Source organism: Populus euphratica, unplaced genomic scaffold (assembly GCF_000495115.2).
Source record: "Populus euphratica unplaced genomic scaffold, PopEup_1.0 scaffold25.1, whole genome shotgun sequence".
Classification (NCBI taxonomy): Eukaryota; Viridiplantae; Streptophyta; class Magnoliopsida; order Malpighiales; family Salicaceae; genus Populus; species Populus euphratica.
The window spans coordinates 1,725,806-1,747,956 of NW_011499851.1; the positions used below are offsets into that span (position 1 = coordinate 1,725,806).

At 29.9% G+C, this 22,151-nt stretch overlaps 1 protein-coding gene and 1 long non-coding RNA gene across 2 annotated transcripts; one reads left to right on the top strand and one right to left on the bottom strand.

Annotated features, from left to right (window-relative positions):
- Positions 1 to 1,811: 1,811 nt before the first annotated feature.
- ATS1 (phospholipid/glycerol acyltransferase family protein) lies at positions 1,812 to 9,756 on the bottom strand. Its single transcript, XM_011020182.1, has 13 exons — positions 9,181 to 9,756; positions 8,182 to 8,279; positions 7,709 to 7,795; positions 7,513 to 7,610; positions 7,054 to 7,111; positions 6,330 to 6,431; positions 6,174 to 6,235; positions 5,984 to 6,094; positions 4,497 to 4,575; positions 3,965 to 4,084; positions 3,779 to 3,892; positions 3,105 to 3,263; positions 1,812 to 2,345 (listed from the first exon to the last, which is right to left on the bottom strand). The coding sequence occupies exons 1-12, from the start codon at positions 9,467 to 9,469 to the stop codon at positions 3,129 to 3,131; spliced, it is 1,353 nt and encodes a 450-aa protein (XP_011018484.1). The 5' UTR covers positions 9,470 to 9,756; the 3' UTR covers positions 1,812 to 2,345; positions 3,105 to 3,128.
- Positions 2,352 to 21,395, top strand: LOC105121514 (uncharacterized). The gene is made up of 3 exons (XR_841558.1): positions 2,352 to 2,452; positions 4,895 to 4,898; positions 21,382 to 21,395. It is a non-coding gene; the product is annotated as an uncharacterized LOC105121514 (long non-coding RNA).
- Positions 21,396 to 22,151: the final 756 nt, after the last annotated feature.

A 22,151-nucleotide genomic window follows, 5' to 3' on the forward strand; every position in this document is an offset into this window, starting at 1 on the left:
GCACAATATCATTTCTTTCCTTACTTGGTCACCAATGATCATCAAGATATTCTCATCCCTCGTAGGTATGTTATTAATCTTTCCTTTCCTTTAATTGTTTGTGGTTTTAACCCAAAGTTTTCCTTTTTCTTTGTTTTTCTCAGTTGATTATGCATGGATCATGGTTTTTTTTTTTTTTTTAATGAGAACAATCAATAATTTCTATAACAAAAATGATTTCTAAATTACTGATAATTCAATTCATTTCCTCAAATATTTCAAATAGTAAATATTTTATTTTTAATACAAGATTTAGGGGACCCTATTTCACCCTCTTATGATCATAATTTCATTAATATCTAATCATGATTTACAAGAACGGTAAAACAACAAAAGGTAGGCTGCAATTATAAAATGTTTTACAAAAGAGAAAAACCATAAAAAAAAACCCCACTTAAATAGCAATCCTTAAAATATACGGGAAATAGTAATATAGATAGGACAATTAATATGAATTTTCTTGGAAAACAAATTATAAAAACAGCTGATTACAATGCTATAATGTTGTTCGCCGATAAAATCCCACAATTAGCGGTGATAGAAGAAGCCATATACCTTTTCGAACAGCAAGTGGAAGCTCGGCATCGGTAGAGCAGTCCCATGGCACACTCCTCACTGAATTGTGATATCCCAGATATGTTGGTGTCTTAAACTTTCGATTAAATATTACCTTTACATTATATAAGAATGTGAGATTATTCGAAACCCTCGTGCAAGCAAACGCCAATCAAATAATATAATTGCTAAATTCAAATTACAATCAAGTACATGGAGCAAGAGACAAACCATGCCTTGACAAGGAGCCTCATCAGACCTTGCATGGGGGCTGGTGCTTGTAGCAAGACTCGGGTTTTTTAAATTTCTTTTCAGGCAAACTCTTCCTGTAATCTATACAAGCAACAAACAGAGCCATATATATATATTATACATGAGAGCGTGTCCCTTTCTTTTTGTTCAGAAAATGAGAGATGCAGTGGGGGAGGTGCTTGCGATCTTCCCCTCCCACCACGAACAAACAGCAAGCAAGGGCAGGCTTTTCAGGATATTATTTAAACAACACGTGTAGAGGTCTCAAAATATGCGTAATTGATCCAAAGTAACAGTTCTTGTCTCTCCATACAGCACGTGTGGTCCCCCTAGTAACCTTGGCTACGGACACATGTACTCTCTTCCCTCAACCTAGACGCTACCGTCGATTAATGACCAGAGAAATCAGTATCGGTTTATGAATCCAAGTTCGAGATTATCACCTACTGAAAACAAATATCTCAATTTAAGGAAAAAGAAATGAGTGTTACTAAATTCATTATCAAGACAAGTTCCATGTCTTAAGAAATTAAAAATTAAAAACCACTAGATAAAATTAAATATACGAACAAGAGCCAAAAATCTTTCTTTCGTTGTTCTAACTACATATCTCAATAATAAGTATGATGAATGCATGTCAACGCCCCCTTCAACCATTTTGAAATTTCACACAACTATATGTTTCATGTATCAGTTTTTTATTTTTCCTAAAAAAACTTTAATAGATTTTTTTATTTCAACTTGGGTCAAAGCTGCTGCGTTTAAATAAACCAAAAGCCCAAAAAAAAAATAATCGAAAACATGGTTAGATCACGGGGCTTAAGAGGTGGTCCTACGAGATGCATAGTTCAGTTGAACATGGTTACTACAACTTACAATAAAAAAAAAAACAAAAAAAAAAAAAACATGCCCCCCTCTCCATGGGCTGTAGCAACTATAGCTGGTGTGGGTTTTGACCAAAACAAGAGAAAACGACTACCATAATTGCATCATATAAAAAGTTTGGTGTGGCAGCTAAAAACAAGTCTTGTTTAGTCAAGAGGCAAAATGTGCTCTAACTCTGTTCATAGTACTTCTGTGTGCAAGTGTTATAACATGAAAACTTCTAGTTATTGGAGGTGAACGAGGGAGAAAAATGAGTAGCAATTGAGCAATTGGTGTAAAAAGAATATGATCGGCCACCAAAAAATTGAGAAAATATACATGTATATCGCCTCAGACGACTGGCTCTTGTGTTTACTACGAACTGTTATCTGCACACCTGCAATTGAACCTCTGGAACAGCTCGCATTTCAGATGAATTTGGCTTCGAGATATTGTGTGAGATTTGGCTTTGGTAGAATGTAAGCACAGCAAAAACTTGTAGCTTAGATTGCTTCTCCAGAAAAAGCCATCCATGTCATCATGGAGAGAGAAGCTTCTCCTGGCACATACTTGACTGGAAGGACCGCTAGAATTGTGGTCCAGGAGTTGCAGAACTATATAACAAAACAATTGGCCTGCAATTTACAAGTCAAGTAGAATATGATATGAGAGTTCTATGAGAGGTTAGCTAGTAATATTTTACAAGGCAGTTCATTTAATACTAAGCTACAATTTTACATCCGTTTTAGGCTTCCAGCTGAGAAAATATGTTTGCTATAGGTCACATAAGAACCTCTTGCACGATCAAAATTCAGAATAGCAAGAAGTATGTATTCCTAATAAAACACCAATGAGAGATATACTGTAAACAGATAAATATTGGAATATTGAGAATTCTTGAAAGGATTCGTTGCACTGGAGTTGTCTAAGCATCAACATTACAACTCAAGTTCATCACTTGGTTCTTCATGTATTAAAAATCAGAATAGCAACATGTATGTATTCCAAATAAACCACCAATGAGAGATATACTGTAAACAGATAACTATTGGAATATTGAGAATTCTTGAAAGGATTCGTTGCACTGGAGGTTTCTAAGCATCAACATTACAACTCAAGTTCATCAATTGGTTCTTCATGTATTAAAAGCAGATCTCTTTCAACCAAGCTATTAGCAGCTTGTCTGCATCTTCGGACGGATACAATATCTAAGGTAAATCAAAATGTGCCCTAGAAAGAGTACAACCAAATACAAGCACGAAAATAGATGTCTTTTGCCTGTGAATACCATGGTTTGCATAATTCTCCTTACAATAAATATTCTAATTTCTATACCAGAAAAATCATTGATTGTGATCCTAATTTACTGATAATATAAAGGGATACGCAAATACCTAATCAAGTGTAGAAAAAGTTGACTAATTCCATGGCTGTGACAAAGAAACAGTTGGAATGGACGCCCTTAGCCCTTGTTTTCCATGTACAGCAGATTTAAGCACATTGTATTGTTCAGTCACAGACTTATACAGAGCCTCTGTATATACCTCCTTAGCCTGTTACAGCAAAGCCAGCTCATTAGATACAAAACATCCAGGGGACAATATGCAGGCGCCAACAGTTCCCAAGAAACAATTGAGTGTTTATAGAGTTCATACTATCATATCCATGAAACTTTCTTGATATTTATCGTAAGTTTGCCAATAGATAATTACAATTAATCATTTCAGCTAAAAGCACCACCTTAATCAGCAAATGCACTACTAGTCACTGATGTACACTAAATCAAGTAACTACAGATTAAAACAATGGTCAATGAATTCATGGATAACCAAAATTCATTGTAACAGGAAGGAAACTAAAGAATGCTGATGCATGACCATAGTCATCTGCAGCTCTACAGTGAGTAGAATGCTACAGGCAGACATAGTGTTTCCTCAATTTATTGCTTCCTGGTTGTAGAAGGAGAGCAAAGAATTCTGTGAGAAGGATATTTATGCTAATTCGGAAGAAAACATTTTAATTTGTACAAGGCTCAAGGTGCACAGCCAGTGTATCATGTGTAACCAACCTCTTCAGGATTTTCATATGCGGCTGTAACTTCAGAGAAGCTGATTTCTGGTGCAACTGATAATCCAACTCCATGAAATGAAATAACTCTTCTCTCTCCAATTTCCTTTTCCACCTGAAGATTTCCAAAGGAGTTGAGCAAAGAGAAACAATATTCCAAAAAACTACAAATCAAACAAAGGCATACCTGAGGCGGAGGGGGCATGATGTCATGGCATAATAATGCCAGAGGATAAACATGTCCTGGAGCTCCAGAATGTTCAGCAAGCCTTCTCATGTTGTCTACTGAAGAAGCATCAAAGTGTGCCTGCCAACCTTAAATCAGTATGAATGACTATGAAAGCATCAAACAAATAAATGTAACAACGATTATCATCTTCTTTTTGGCAGGACAAGAAAGATGAAAACATCTTCCCAGTGTCATAATAAGAAATTGCTATCACAAAGGAAACTCATCTAATTTATGCTAGGTCAGCTATGGGCCCTATCCAAGAATTTTAGATATAAAAAATGCTTCTGCATTAGTATAAACCATAAAGAGATTCCACAAACGCAAACACTGAATAATTTCAAACAATGAATCAATGTCAAAATCTTTGGGCAAGGATGAACTAATCCAAATTCTATCTAAGATCATAAAAAGGCAATAGCAAAAGTCGAGCTTCTCTGTATTTCTATTTTCTTTCCCCAAAAAACAAAGTCAACAAAAGAAAACTTACCGGATACCACTCTCCTGACAAGGGATCTGGACGGTCCCTGCCACCACTTGGTGCAATCCAGACTATTTGTGAGCCACCCCTACAGTCAGTAATATTCTCAAAGGTTGCATATATAGAATAACAGCATGTTTATTTAAGCACGTAAGAAAACAGACTTCCCATTGAAAGAAACTACACATATAATATGCGAAAATCATGCATGTGAGAAGGATCATATTACACTTTGAGAGTTGCGAGCGGAACCCATATTACATGTTTTTTTTACATGCCTGGCAGATTAATGGCAAAGCAAGCTCATGGTACAAGTTAACACAAATTGATGGCTCGTTGAAGTAAATTTAAAGTTTGTTGGAAAATAATAATCAAATAATAACATAAGGTTTTAGGGTCAAATGGAGAAGTGTAGTCCTAAGGGATGCTTGGCTGGGCATTGATAAGAGGAAAATTCTTCCCTTAACCCTCTTACCCATAATTGACAATGAGGATGTTATATGACAGAAATTCAGGGAGATTACATAATACAAGATGCTATTGCTTACAAATACAAGTAAATTACCAAGTACCAATGATATCAAACACTTATTACCAAGTACCAATGATATCAAACACTGGATGATGATCATTAATGATGCTTAAGCCATTTTATCAGATTCCATATATTATCACTGTTTATTAGTCAGTTAAGATGTAGGAATTTTCTGCTAGTAGAAATTACAGTTTCAGAGGATGGTAAAATGAGTCAACAGGGTATAATGGTCTGATGTTTTGAATGGACTTATTCATAGACACTCATCCACTTGGATATTACCCTCTTTCTATCAATCATTCAAACCATCCTCATCGAATCCTATAAAGATTTGTCCATTTTGGCTCCTTTGTCAGTAAAATCAGGGTGAAAACAATGCCCCAGTGAATGTGCTAGAATACAAAAGGAACATCTGATTCAAAACCAAAGAGGGGAAGCTCTTTTCGACTTGAATTATCAACTAGCAGTCTTTTTTACCATTTTGGAATAGGTATTAACAATTGGTATTGGTTATAGAACAAATCCATGCACAAGTTATAAGAGATGTACGAAGCAGAAATATACAAGCTAGTTGAAACAAAATAAATCCAAACCAGACTATGAAAAAGAGACTGCCAATGGTTTTGAAACTACATAATAGTACAACCTCTATATCAATACTTCTTCACATACCCCCCCCCCCCAACCCGAAAAAAGAAAAAAATCTCTAAATAATTTAATTGGTCACCCTCTTATTGTGCTTCTATTACATGAAAAAGGAAACAGAAAGAAATGATGGCAGAAAATATATCTATAAGCACTATTAATTGACAGTCCAAACAACCTAATTCTTGAGGGAGTAACCACATTATAAATGACAAAAATCAACAATGATAAATAGATCCCGAACCAAGTTTCAAAAATTATTTTGTTGCACCCAAGCTTTTGGTCAGGCAATAAAGAAAAAAGGTAGTTTGGGTACCTTAAAAGCAAAGCCATCTCTTTCAAACTTCGGATATTTGCTTTTCTCTTCTCCTCTGAATGTTCAGGGTCATCATTCATGTGCTTTTTTGAGTATACACATATAAGATTCCTGGCAAATGTGCGGAGTTTGAAATGGTGCAACTAATCATTAAAAAGGCATAGTAGATTGTTGTCTAAGTCATAAGTACCTTCCCATGCTGAATGGCTTGCAAAGAGGATCTGTGACAACTCTATCCCCAGCAACATAGATCTGCAATGGAAAGTGTAGAATTTGGTTATGGAAGCATTTCAAACACACAAAATAGCTCTTTCCAGCAGGCTAGGATAGACAGTGTCAAGTTCACCAAGTTTTCAGCAATGTGAGGGCTTGATGTTTCAAGCAACAGTGCAATTACAGCTGGATCTGCTTCAGTTTGGTGGTTTGATATCAAGACAATATTGTGACCCTGCCACCATGAAAAAATATTTTGTAAGGAATCTATGTACTGGGTACTATTTAACCCAGAAAAAAAATACACAATTTAGATAATTTTAGGAGTTTAAGTTGAATAGATGAATGTTGGTATAGTGGTAGAGATGTTGGAAGGACGGAAAGGATTACAAAGGGAAAAAAGGGAGACCAAATTGCCATTTTTTGTAATGAAATTACAACCAGGAGAGGGATTCTACTGCTTTTAATGAGCACAAGCCTTAGATTATTTACTTGACTTCTCTAATCTCTATCCACGGAATTTATTTTATCTGCTGGAGTTCATGGATGTCCTGAGGCTAAAGCAGACACATAGTTCTATTTTCCCATTACTATTGTATACACATCTTAGTGTAGCAGATTTACCCATGAGCATGTGAAATTACAATGCCTGAAACAACAGAGCAACTACCCAATGCTTTATGAAACATGCTGGGAAGTGTTAAATAATCAGCAGAGAAAGAATACTTAAAAATGTCTTTAGAAGGGGAAAAGGAAGAGGAAAACCCATCCAAAATTACAGAGTAACGGCAATTGAACAAAATTCACTGAAGTTTATATCTAGCGAATGAATACAACTATTAAAAAAAAGAAAGCACCTGCTGAAGCTTCTCTTGAATTTCATTGAAAATGGAAACATTGCCTACATATGAATTTCTGCAATAAATAAGGTCAAAGGTAAGGTCAGCAGCAGGGTGAAATACAAGGCTTAATCTGAGCAAATGAAACTGAAGCAGCATAATTATAATTCACACGTCACCCTCTTGTTACCACTTTGCTTAAGGATATGAGTTGCTCCACTATGTATTTCTTAATAAGAAGAAGAACAGAAATTTGAATCAGTGGAATATCTCGGAAACTGCAAAGCCCCAATCATTTCCAACATCACTACAGAAAGGGTAGATATAAAGCTATTGTCGGAGCATCAAATGAAGAAGAGAGGTGTATATTTGTGTGTGTCTGTCACATCTCAAATTATCAGGAAGCTTTATGTACACCGAATGAATGTGTGATATTGATACAATTAAAGAGGGAAAATATAGAAGTTGTGTACTCACCTAAAATCAATCAATGGACGGATATACTTTTGACCAAATTCATAGTAGTCATATGGCTTTCTCAATGCTTTGTGATAAGGTGAGAAGATAAACGGGTCCTGAAAAATTACTGTGCATTTCACATGAGAGGTTCATATAAGCCAACAATTCTGACAAAAAAAGCATCTTGATGGTGGGTACATGAGGGCCAAATCACCTCAACATCCAAGAATACAAGATCCAATGCAGCAGCCATATTTTCCAATACAATCTCATGAGCGTTGGGAATTCCACTTTGCAAAACCTGAGCAGCAAAGACATGAAAATGAACTTTTTGGAAGATAGAGGCATTCCAGGAAACATAAGCATGAACTCGCTGATGTTAGAGAGCAAGACAACACCCTAGATGAGCAAAAATAATTTTTCCTCAATCCTCATAAAGGACATCTGCAAAAGAATCCTGCATTAACTTTAGGGACCTGCTAAGCTCTAATCACACAGCATAAATTTTTCCTTTGAATTTGGAGAGACAGAGACAAAGACAACGGATGGGATTCATGAAAGATAGTTGAAATACGGATACATATGGGATGTCATGCCCTAGAATAAAAATCAATTGAAAGAGATGGAAATTGAATGACTAGAACATGAATATGCGCACTGAAGCATGATTTGAGTTTATATGTTTACTGCGGTTTTGTAGTTCTGATACAGTTCTTTCATTCCTGCAGCAACATTTGAAGGAAGTTTTCCTGCTTCTGATTCCTTCCTGATTCCCGACAGTAACTCTGCAGAGCACATTCATTGTAAGACAAGAAAACCAATCCTCCGCCAAGCCCAACTAAACGTGAACCACATGTGAAGTTTCAAAAGAAATCCTTTCAACTAAAACTAAGTCTCCAACCTGTTTAAATTTCAAGACACGCTATATCATGCATTACATAAAAAATGGCTGATAGAATATCCTCAACCTCTTCTGCTAAAGAAATCAAAGCGATATTCAAGTCAATAGTCATTTCTTTTTCTTTTTCATGAGATAATTTATTCTATTGCCTTCACTCAACCTTGGAGCAGAAAATATACAAGCTTAGTAGGTTAGAGAATTAAATAATAAAAAGTTACTTTATGACTAAGTAGAAATATACATATGAATATATAAAGTGCAATTCAACCACACATATTAGAGGAGAAACTAAACAAGCCTTGTATACTGTGGAGTAAAATATGCAGGGTGTATTTACTTACCTTTTCTTCCCTTTCCTTTTTTTTTTTTTTGAAATTGAATTTCTTAAACGGACTTTAAAGAATTATATGCTACCAAATAATTCCTATCATCAAAAGATTTTTTTAATCATATCATTAAAGAAAACGAAAAAAAAAAGGAACAAATTGAGAAAAATAGGGGGGAAAAGGACTGAAATTAAGAATATATGGAAAGAAACAAGCATAGGAGGAACTGCTAAACAGAGGTTAATATTCCTTATCCTTGCATTTTCTCAGCAGCCACACAAACAAACCAAAAATAGAAATCGCAAGTAATGCAATAATATTAAAAACAGAATAGTAGAAGAAGCAAGCCTTAATAAGTCTCTGCTAAAATCATACCTATCTAAACGAATGTAAAGATTAATTTTCTTCCATCTTCTCAGCAACCAAACAAACAACAGGAAAAAAAAAAGTATGAGATACCTTGTTCAGTTGTTGCATCAAGAAACGAGCGAGAACGAGTCCTGTTTTTCTTCTTACTGTAATCAACTTCAGCAGAAGCGAAGACTTCTTTATCCTGAACCAGTTCAGCCATTGCGTGAAGGTTGAGAGAGGAGAGGACACAAGGAAAAGAAGTGAAGCGTCGAGCAGTGGATCTAAAACGAAGGGAAAGAGAATAAGAGGGGGTTAAGAAGCAGAGTTTAGAAACCCTAGGAAAAGGTGGAGATGGTTCAGTAGTAGTGAGGAATGGAGCAGGAGTGTATAGGATCATGTCTTGACTTGGAAGAGAAGAGTTGAGCTTTATTACTATTATTATTATTAAGATAGGAATGGAGTGAAGGAGGAGTATTGTACTATTTTTATGTGGTGGAAATCAAAAGGACGGGGATTTTTGGTGTTTATGGGTGGCTGACTGATGATTGGCGGTGACTGAGTCCAGCGCGGGTTTTGGAGGATATGGTCGGATTCCCATTCTCTGCAGACTGCCGCTCTCTCAAAACCTCTAAAATCAGCGTCTTCACTCCTCACCCAATCACCTGCACTCGATCCTGGTTCCTAGAATAAACGCATCATATTTCGATGAGGCCTGTACTGTCATTGTCATTTCTATTCAACCGTATTTTCATTTTTTTATTTTAAAATAATTTTACTATATTTTTTAATATACTGATAATAAAAATAAATTAAAAAATATTTTTTAAAATTAAAAATACTTTAAAAAATAACTTTTATTAAACTCTCAATAATAACCTTAATCTTCTTTGATATTATATTATATTATATTATTAACCTTTAATTATATTTTTTAATTAAATATGTTCCTCAGTTAAAATAAAAAATAATAATTAATTTAAAATATGTGACATACTTGTAAACTAACACCTACTCAAAATATGTTTTTCTAGTTAAAGAACATGTTACAAACAAAGAAAAAAATTAAAATTAAAAATAAGTTTTTCGGTAAACAAAATATATTTTTTAAGATTATTTATTTATGATGTTTTTCAATAAAATTAATAGGCTTTGCTTCAAATTTATTCTGAATTTTTTTATGAAATTTTATTTTAAATTTATGATTTTTCTTAAAGTTTTAAAAGGAATTTGTTATATTTTTCAGTATTTATGGTTTGAAGGAAAATTTTCACGTTTATAATTTTCTTAAAAAAACTTAAAATAAATTTTCATGTAATACAATGTTTTTATATATTTTTTTAAACTCATTCTTTTTATTTTTTATTTTAAAACTTTTATTTATTTATTTATAATTTGTTCTTTTATTGAAACAAATTCTACTCCTAAATTAAATTTTGGATGTTAGCTTATAAAAATATGTCACGTGTCCTAAACTAATCTGTTTACTCAGTCGATGGACATATGGAGCCAAAAAGATATAGTTAAGGGACATATTGAGCCAGTTTAAGTACTTTGACTCTTTAATATTAATACCCTTCCTGTTATTTTAACTTCAGAAAACAAAAAAGTGGAAGTTATTAAACTATAAACAAAGATAAAAGTCATAAAATTATGTATCATATAATAATTGGAGACTTAAAATCCATCACATCGCCATATTTATATAAAAACTAATTTACTTTTTAAAAAAATTATTTAAAAAAAATTATTTCTCAGCAAATAAACTAGACCGATAAATAAAAATTAATATTTTTTTAAAACTATAGTTTATATTCAAAAAATTTTAAATTTAAAAATATGATGATTGAAGCAGCAATTTTATACTACTCTAAAAAAAATATATGAAAACTCTTATAAAAATTTAAATACAATGCAATAATTATAATCAAATTAAAAATTATGATTTTTTTTAATTATTATTATTTTTTTAATGTGAGTAGATTTCATTTTGAGTCTAGACAAGTCTCATTGATTTATAAATGCATCTGCTGGACCATTTATGTAATTTATTTGAGATAAATACTCATTTAGTTATTACAAATCTTTACTTGATTATTCAAAATTATCTATAAAAACTACTATGTGAATAATAGCTTTTTAAAATTTTAAATATTTTAAAGTTATTATTCAAAAGCGTAACAACTATCTTGTCACGCTTAGAAATAAAAATATCTAGTGAAAAATACATTTTAGAAGCGCTACAAGATATAAGTATATTATTTCATCATTTTTTTTAAAAAATATATAATTTTGTTAACATTTTTAATTTAATATGCTAATTTTTAAAAAATATAGGTTTTGAGGTAGATGTAAATCTAGCAACAGTGAATCGGCATGCTAGGTTTTGAGGTTGAGTTATGTGCATGGAAACTCCTAAAAATAACTAAAAAAAAAAGAAAAATTAATTTTTATAGTTGAATTTTATGCATAATTGAATTATATTCAACCTCAACCTCAACCTCAATTTTAACCACAAAAATAAACACATTCTTGCACCGGCTTGTTTTGGTTTATTAGTTATATTTTATATTTATTAAAACATTAAATTTTCCTTTAGATATCTTGATAATAAATAAAAAATCAGAATAAAAATGTAAAAAAACTCATAAATGCTAGTTAAACAAAAATGTGCTTTTAAAAATAATTTAGTAATTTTATTGTATATTTAAAATATAAAAAGACATGTTTGTCACTTGGATTGCAACTAATGAAACTTATAGAAAAACTATATTATCTCCCATAGTCATTATATATATATATATATAAAAAGGAAGAATAGAATGATAATTACAATATTTCAATAAACAATGAATCATCTTGTGATAAACAATTATTTTTCCTCTATAATTAACTTTTGTTAATACTGTATAGTTTTAATAAAGTAAACTCTAACAAAAAAAAAAACAGCAGCCAAGTAAATTTTAATTAAAAAAGGAAGCAATTAAAAGGTATTGGGTACCAAGCCAACCCATCTGAATTAAACACGTTAGGTTTGATTTTGGAAACAATATACTCATATGTTGAACAAATATAAAATGCATTCATTTCTCAAACACAAGAAATGGTGGCAGGATAATTATTTTTTATTAATATAGATTTTCGAATTAATTTATATAAATTTTAATTAATTTTATAGTTTTTAAAGTTAATAATTTTATAAATTTCTAATAATTTTAAGATTTATAGAACTCAACCTCTAAAAAATAGAATTAGCCTAATTTTTTATTACAAGATAATATTATTGGAAATGATAATTGTAAAGTGATGATTCAAGAAAGAGTTATATTAAAAATAAGATAGTGCAATATACGTTAATAGTTTGTGATTTTTTTTTCAATTAAGTATTAATTATAAAATTTATAACTTAAAAAAAATATTGGAAAAGGAAATGAGATAATTGATTTAGATTATAATTATATGGAAATAATATATAGCAACAACTATCAAAGAACAAGAAGAAAAACTTACAATATCAGCATTAAAAAATGTAAAATGAAAAATATAACATAGATAAAATACATAAAAGATAGCCGTAAAGTACAGGGTAAATTGACCAAATGAACAAGAAAAGGGATGATATCTCTACATTAAAATAATTTGGATAATATTAAAATCAAATTAGTTTCTTATCTAATTATAATAACAGCTAAATTAAGAATTATAATTTTTTTTAGTTATTATTTTGATTCAGTGGGATCAAATCTTCTATATTTATATATTTTATTAATTCATAAATATATTTATTAAACTATTCATATAATGATAAATTTATATTTATTTATTCAAAATCACCTGTAAAAACTACGCATGAACAATAATTTTTTAAGATTTTAAATATTTAAATATTATTATTTAAAAATACAATAACTATTTTATTATATTTACAAATAATGATATTTAGTAAATATAAAGTTTTAAAAGCTACAAGATATAAGTGTATTATTTTATTATTATTTTTTAAAATATATTATTCTATTAAAGATTTTAATTTAATATTCTAATCTTAAGTGATTTACATCGCCCAAGAGTCGTGGGTGCCGTACGTGATTTACATCGCCCAAGAGCCGATGACAATGACGCTGGGGGATTTGGATGGGCGAGGCACGGCTGGGGGTTATCTGGACACGTGGGGAGGGGACCTCGTTGTTATTTTAACCGCTACCAAAAAGAATCATTAAGATAATTTGTCTGACGAAGCATATGTGGATGTCATCGAATTTGTTTGAAATTCCCATATTAACCCCTCTCATAAGTTTTCATTTAAAAATTGTTTGGTGGTGAAAAGCTGTGCATGGAAACACCCCCCCAACTTGCGGCGAGGTTCATTGATGATCACTATATTTACCAATATTATATATTTTCTTGATTTTTTAGAATTAATATAAAAAAGTGTTTTTTAAATCGTTTGGTTCGAAAAGAAAACTTAATCTCAACTGTCATTTAAAAATACCTTTTACTATCAAACCAAAACAAACAATGCCAAATGTGTTTCAGAATAGAATAAGGTTGTTTGTGCGTTTCAAAAAAAAAAAAAAATTTAATTTTAGATTACTTTAATATATTACTATCAAAATTAATTTTAAAAATAAAAAAATTATTTAAATATATTTAAAAATAAAAATACTTTAAAAAATAATCAACAATACTAAAAAAGAATTTATGAGATACATGCTTGTTGATCTAATAGGAAGAAATACATTGATGTATTAATCTTTTTTTTGTAATTTCAAGATATTGCATCGATTAATATTCTTTGCATCTATTGGCCAATTTATTTCATTTTATATTTTTTTTTATAAAAATAAAACACTTCTTTTAAGCTTAGAGCATGTTTAAATTTATGTTCAGATTTAAGGATAGACCTTAGTTATATAGTTGTTTTTGAAGAAAAAAGTGTTTAATAATCTACATGCTTGCATTAATACATCTAAAATTAAAAGTTAAATAGAGATTTTTAATTTTAATTTTAAAGTTTGATATTAATCTTGCAAAAAAAAAAAAGGCAAATAAAAGTGGTGCATCTAACACTTAAAAACCTTAAAAGCTCATTACACTTTTTTTTTATAAAACATGACCTGAATTAACATACTATTTATTTTAATGATAAAAAAAACTAGCATGTTTATTTCACATGACAAACATGCTGGTCATTTAGGTTTTACTCAAACGGCTAGCATCCTAGCCTAGTCATTTAGACATGGCTCAAACAACAAACAATTTTAGTTGTTTAAGTTTATAGCCAAACAACTAGAAATTTTAGCTATTTTGAACCCTGACTCCATCCCAACTCACCTTAGTTTGTTCAATTTTACCCTAACACACATTCTATGTATTTTTTTAAATTTTCAAGAGTCACACACATAATTTTTTATGCATGCTTTACTTTTTTTATATATTTTAAACACTATTTTTCTAACCAATGGTTACTTCCTATTATTATAACTAGTCAACATCTCTACCAATGATATGTATGGCATAATAACCTATGACCCAAGTTTTTAGAAAAATATGTTCCTTTTTATGAGAAGTTCAAAGACTAAATGTATAGATACATATAGCCATAAGTAAGAAAGGGGAAGACAAGTCCTATGTCTTAAACTCTACACCCAATCATTAAAGTCTGGCTAAACAATTTCAAATATGATTACCAACCTTCCAACAATCTCAATAATCATTAACAATCATTCAACAATTCCTAGAAATATAAATAACCACCAACAATCATTCAACAACACAATTCTCAAAATCATAAATAACCATTTAACAATTTATAAAATATATAATTTCTCTTAAATTATCCTACTACTTTTTCATTTGTTATACATTGTTTTCCTTTTCTGTAGTTTACTAACTTAAAGACCAAAATGTCTTCTACACTCATATAGAACTTGTATTGTAGAAAAAAAAATCATGGGCTAACCTAAGATTACAATTGTAAAAACCTCAATTCTTGTTTGAATTTTTTCACAACTTTATTAGTAGTACCATTTATGAGAAACTGAACAAAATCTAGCTCATTCATTTCACTAAAAATTCTTTTCATGACTAACAAAACTCTAAGACAAGAAAGAATAACTAATATCCTTGCTATAGGAACTCTCATATATTTCCATCAACTTTTAAATCAAGTAAAAGTGTTCAATAATGTTGTTCAAGCTATAAAAAAAATAGTTTCACGCTCTTTCATTCTATCAACAAGAAGTAAAACTCATGACTCAATTACTTACATAAAATGCACAAAGATAAGTTTAATTCTAAAATGGAACAAGACAAAATGACATGCAAAGTAAGCATGTTACTCTAACTTTATTGGTTGCCCTATGTCTGACCTAAGTTACTATAAGTTGGGCTTTTGGACTTGGCTTGGGCAACCATACTTATTGGTTACCTGTCAAGCCTAACAATCAACATAGTTTTTATTTTTTCTCTGCAAGTTTTTCTTCTTTCTTTGCCTTTTTCTTTCTCATTTATTTTTTTATGCATTGATTATTTTAATGTGTATCACACATAATTTTGTTATTTTGCATGTATAAAGATTTTGCAAGACAAATACCTACCATCGATAACAATATTTTTGTTATGCTTACTAGCCCATATGAATACTAATGAAAGTAAATATACTTCGTCTCACATATTATTTTAGGAGTATTCCCTGACCTAACAGGGGTATGGTTTTATAGGAATAACTTATCACCTTGATTTGTCAATCAAGAAAACTAAGTTTTTTATATAAAGTGTATTCATGACTTCATCAAAGAAATTATCTATGGTATACAAAACAATATGCTAGCTTATTTCTTTTTACTCTTTATCAAAAACACTCTTCATGGTTGACAAAACTTTAGGACAAGGAAGAATAACTTAGGGGTGAGCAAAAAACCTAAAAAACCAATTATTGAGAAAATAAAAAAATCAACCAAAAAAACCAAACTGAGAAAAAAATGAATTAACCGATTGGAAAACCTAAAAATAATTTTGGTTCAATTCAATTTTGATTTTAAATGTTTGAAACTGATTAAATTAGACCAAACTAAATCAGTTCAACCAACACTTAAAAAAAAAATATAAATACTCAATTTTCTTCATAAGCCTAACCTAAACCAAAACAGTCGCCTTCCCCACCTCGTAACTTTCTCTCCACCTTTAATCTCTCCCAAGTACTAAACTTAGATCAAACCCATAAGTTGCTCTTGGCATCTAAATATAGTCACCTATTTCATGTTTGTGCAGAGGTGGAATGGTGGATGAAACTATTGGGTTCTTGAAAAACATGCTAAATGAAAAGTTTCAGCCAAATATGGTTAGCTATAAAATTGTTCTTCTTAGGTTATGCAAAACATATAGAATTAATGATGCTATCAAAGTGTTAACAACAATGATTGAAAATGATTGCTAGCCAAATAAAACTATTTACACTATTGATTGAAGGTATTTGTTTCTCTAGATCAAGAGCTCAAGTAATGCAATTGGCCAATTCTCTTTACAATATGAATATTATCTCTGAAGATTAATTTAAATGGTTGCATAAGACCTTTCATTTGTTTGATGTTTAAAAAGACTATCTTTATTCAGATGATGAGAACTAGCTTTGGTTGTTCTTAGATGTCTCATAAGTCCCTTTTTTTGGTTTTTTATTTTTATTTTTTTAATAGCTTAAACCGAACATAACTAAATTGAAATCAATTGGTTTGAACCGATTTGGATTTGGTTTAGGTTTTTAATTAAAAAAATTGTTTTGGCTATTTATTTAAGTGAAAAGCAAACTAAACTGAAAATGCTCACCTCTAAAGCAACTAATCTTTTTACCATATGGATTCCAACTGAGTGTACAATGATGATATAGTTCCTAGAAGAAACATGATAAAATGATATATAAATGAGTAATGCTCGCAATCCTACACTTAGAAAGAGCTACACACACTGTTTGCACACAAGACACTCCAAACAACCCATTTGTCATTGATCTCCATCTGAGTCTCACTTACGTATTAGAAAAAGATCTAGGTGTGATACAAGCTCCATGACTTTACAAGTTTGGAAGCAAGAATACAACTCCTATTAAATAAGATAATCCTCCTATTAAATAAGATAATCCTTACTTTGTCATGGAATATTACACACTCGATCATTTAAATAACCATGAAGGACTTAAAAACCTTCGAGAGCATATCAATATGAGAAGCATCTCAGAGCTTGTCACACAAGATTATAATGCTATTTACAAAGTTCTTCTAATAATACTACATAAATCTACACAAGAATGGTACCATATTTTAAAGTCTGACTCTATTATCTATTTTTGTGATCTCAACTTCAAATTCATCTCTTGCCTTATAAAAAAATTTCAAATAATATAATATATTTAATAAAGCTCTTTACTATCACATAACAAGAAGATTAGAGCATCGTAACCTATCTCTAAAGATTTAATGAAGAGATGTTCGGTACGAAAAGACTATTTGAGCTTATTACTATAAAAAAACTTGATTAATGGATTTTAAAACTATTTTTTATGGGAAAGGTTATATTCTCTTCCTGACTTGAATCTCCTCAGCATTAAACGCACAATGAAAAATTATATCAATATGAATAAAGTCAATGCGACTAGAAAATGACACTTTTTTTTTTCTACTTATGAGCAGAGTCTTCATAATGCTATTGATCTCCCATAAGAACATCCAAAAAAGTATCATGATGCACATTTATGATTGCTTCATATTTCTCGATCCCATGACTATACTTTTAACCATCACACAGGCTAAGAGAAGCTAGTTGATATAAGAGAGAAAACTTATGTAATATTTACCTTCCATAAAAAGTGTCATGAACACGAGGAATCATAACAAATTTTATCTTTTTTCACCATGATCATAGGCATGGCACTAAAAAATGGCATGCCATAAAAAAAAAAAGATAAAAAGATTAACCACCAAAGATTATCTTCACCGGTTCATGAAAAAAAAAAACAGAGCATGAAAGGAAAAAAGCTTGCACACTTAATGATCTATCTAAGATTAAAGCTCTAAGAATTGTATCATTATCTTTTGAATTTTTCAAATAAAAGACAATAATTTTTTTTCATGTCTCTATTAAAATCTTTGTGATGTATCTTCATGAAAAATCTTCATAACAAGACCTTTATGTCTCCAAACATATCTCTATGAAAATCTACATGATAAGATCTTCATGTTTTTAAACGTGCCTCCAATGTCTCTAAAATGATCAAGGATTATTCTCCATATCTCTGAGACAACTTGTCTCTAAAAAACTTAAGCATTCGTTTCCTAAAACATTAGCAAAAGCCTGTATGCATAGCATAAAAGGTGTGAGCATTCATCTTTCATGTAGACTCAACCATAATAATATTTTCATACAAATATTAAAGCAACATTTGTATAAATCAAGCAATTTTTTCTATTCCACTTCTTCCTTCTTAACCAAGCTCGGGTGATTAGGTATTACCACCCAGGCACCAAACTTACTAATTGTCTGTTAGGCCCTAGTGAAAAGGCCTGAACTAACAATTAATACAATCTTTATTTTTTTTCTCTTCCTTTTTCTTTCACATTTATTTTTCATAATACTAACATTTTTAATGCACAACACATATAATTTTTATTTCTTTCACACACATACTTTTTGTAGGACATATATTGTTTTTCATCACCAATAATTACATTTATGCTACGTTTATCGGAACAAATGAATACCAATGAAAATAAATACACTCTACCATATAGATGTGGCACACCAGCTTCCCCTCCAATCTTGTACCAAGTATAGAACCCATTACACAACATCACATCAATATATAAACGAGCCACCTTAATTAACTAATAATACAATTCCCTTCTCAATGAAAAAATTATAAGTTTGATTATATAAATACACCTAGTTACCAGACTAATAAGAGATAATCTTGCTGACATACTAGATCCACAATCTTGTAATGCCCAGAAAACAGTGTAAATAAAAGTTGAAGTTCAATAATTTTAGTCAAATTTAGGGTAAACAACAAAGTATTTTAATCTAAGATTTTTTTTTAAAAAGAAAAATGTGCTATATCAAATTCAGAAAGCAAAAACCAAGAAAGAAAGAGACTAGAGGTAGATGCTCTACCCTATAATTTTTTACATTTTGCTGGTTTCTATCTCTAATTGGACCAGAAGAAAAGGAATCTTCCTTGTCCGTTTGCTGCTTGTCAATTACTCTTTTGTACATGTTTATCTCACTCTTTCATTAGACCAGCAAAAAGAAAGGAAAAGGCTTTTTTGAAATTGGGCCCTAGCCTACTGCGACAAATTTGTAACGTAGCGCCTCAACTTTTAGCTATGTGGTGTTCAAGGAACTTTTACAGACTAGAAAAAAATTATAATTTTTAAAATAATTAAATTTATAATTAAAAAAACTATGTTTAAACATGATATTTTTATATCTAGAAATTTTAAAAAGCTAGTTTTCTAAATTTATATTGAATTTAAAAATATATATTTTAAAGATTCTTCACATTTTTTCTCCATAAGTTTTCCACTATTTTCATATAAAAAAAATAACCAACATATAAATTTAAATTTTATTATAAATATAAAATAATTTTCTTTTAGTTAACAATGTAACTGTTTTATAATAATTTTTAATTTTGATAAAATTGAATTAATATTATACAATTAGATTATCACAAATATAAAATATTAAGTAATTACTATAAATTATCATTTTATTTTATTTTATAAATTGGCACAAGAATCTATCACAATGAAATTGATAGGATGAAGGCATCCATCAAAGCTCATAACCAAACCACCGCTGTCTGGTTTGCGGCTGTAGAATAATGACTAGTGAACTTGTTCCGTTAAAGAGAGAAGACTTTTTAGAAAGTCATCAGAACCGTTTTTGGTTCTGTCAACACGAGCAGATTTTTTCTCCGTGTAAAACTTCGCAGCTCATCCTCTCAGTGTAAAATTTTATGTTCTTTTAATTTGATTTTTTTTAATAATTTAATTTTAATTAAAAATCAATTGATTTTAATTTCTTATAAAAAATAGGATTGAAAAAAAATTAAGATCGAAAAAAACACTAAACATGGATGGCATGTTATAAATTTTGTAAAAAATATATTTTAATTTTTAAACTTTAAAAATCATACAAATTATATAATTTTAGTACCTCAATATTTTCAAATTCAATTTTGATACAAAATTTAATTTTTAGTCCCTAATTAAAAGATGCAAAAGAAAAGTTACTAAATTCTGGTGATAGGAAGAAATTATCGGATTCCAAACAAGCACATGGATGAAACATGTTGGTTTGGCTTGCTAGGCTTAGCACAACCTCGCCTTTGCCTTTTTTTTTTCTTCTATTTTTGAAAATTTATTATTATTTTTATGGTTTTTTATTTTTTAATTTATATTTAAATTAATACCCTTTCTCTATTTCATTTTATTTGAAGAATCTCTTTTAAATGATAATTATTTTTTTAGTTATGTATTTAAATTTGAAGAGTTTTTTTTATTCATCTATAATTTTTTTCTTTTGTATGGATGAACTTTATTTTTATTTTTTTATTTTTTAGATAATATTTCTAATATTTGTAGCCATTCATGCTGTTTTTTTCTCTCTCTTATTTTATTCAATCAATTTAATTCATATCTCTATTTCTGTTATTGTTTGCTTAAATAAAAAAAGATTTTAATAAATAAATTTAGTAAACACAACCGGGTAAAATACTTTAATAAATAAATTTAGCAAACATAACCAAGTAAATATCTTGCATTACATATCTTGATCTCCACTTGTTTCTTAATTTTTCCAATTTTATTTTTGGGTATCCTTAATGACTTTTTATCTATTTATTCGTACATATAGTTCTCAATTTATTTGATTACATGTATGCATAAAAATTTTCATTTGAACTTAGGTCTTTTAAACTACAAAAATACATTAAAAAAACCCACATATACAGTTATTTAATACAAAATAAAAATATATGATCCGCAGCGAGGCGCGGGTTACATAACTAGTTTTATTCTAATTTACATAATTGCGCTATATTTTTTATTAAGTCAAAAAATATCTTGAACATAAAAATAATAATAATTAGGCTATAAACAATTATTTGACAATGTTATTAAACTCGATCTAGAGGATCAACTTTGAAATCTTCCGATATTACTCATTACCTAACCCGAGTTTAAAATTACACAGTGTGAAAGTTTTTCTGACATGATCTAGTCAACTTGGTTGGACTACTAACTAGTAAAAAAGTTTGAGAATGAAAATGAGAAAAAAAGAATAAAATTGACAAGAAAAAAAACTTTTAGCCAACTTTTATCTAGCCTGAATTTAAAATTAATTAATGTGGGAGTTATCTTGATATAAATTAATCAACTTAGCCTATTCGAAAAGAAACCATTCCAATGGTAAAAAACCATTTGAGAATTTTTTTAAAAAATAACATTAAACTAAAAAAATCATATCATAAAAAAAATATTACATCAAACTCCATACCATGTAGAAAAAAATATTGTAGCTGCATAAGTTGTTGACAAAGATACAGAGTATTATAGATTACCACAATACTTTATCTTTTTTCAATCCCTCAACTTTTTTTTTATTTAGCTCTTATAAAGCCAATTCAATAACAAAATTGAAAAAAAATTATTGTGAAACGGAAAGATCCAATGATGGATAATCAAGGTGAAAAATGTGGAGAAAATGGGTGGTTGTTTTAAAATTAAGGTGAAAAGTTCACTTTAATCCTTCTAACTTTTTAAATAATGAGTTTTTGGTCCTTTCAGTTTACTCACATTCTACTTTTTATCTGTAATTTTATTTTATTTTTATTTTTAGTTCCTAGTTTGAGAGGAAATAGATAGAGTTGCTGAATTCCGGTAATAAAGAAAAAAAATCTTGATTAACATCAATTTCAATCATGAAAATAGTCAATTTTGGTAGCAATAAAATTTATTTGACGAGAGAGTTTTATTGAGGTGTTTTTCTCTTAAAATTGTTGAAACAAATGAGATCAAACTTGGAAGAGA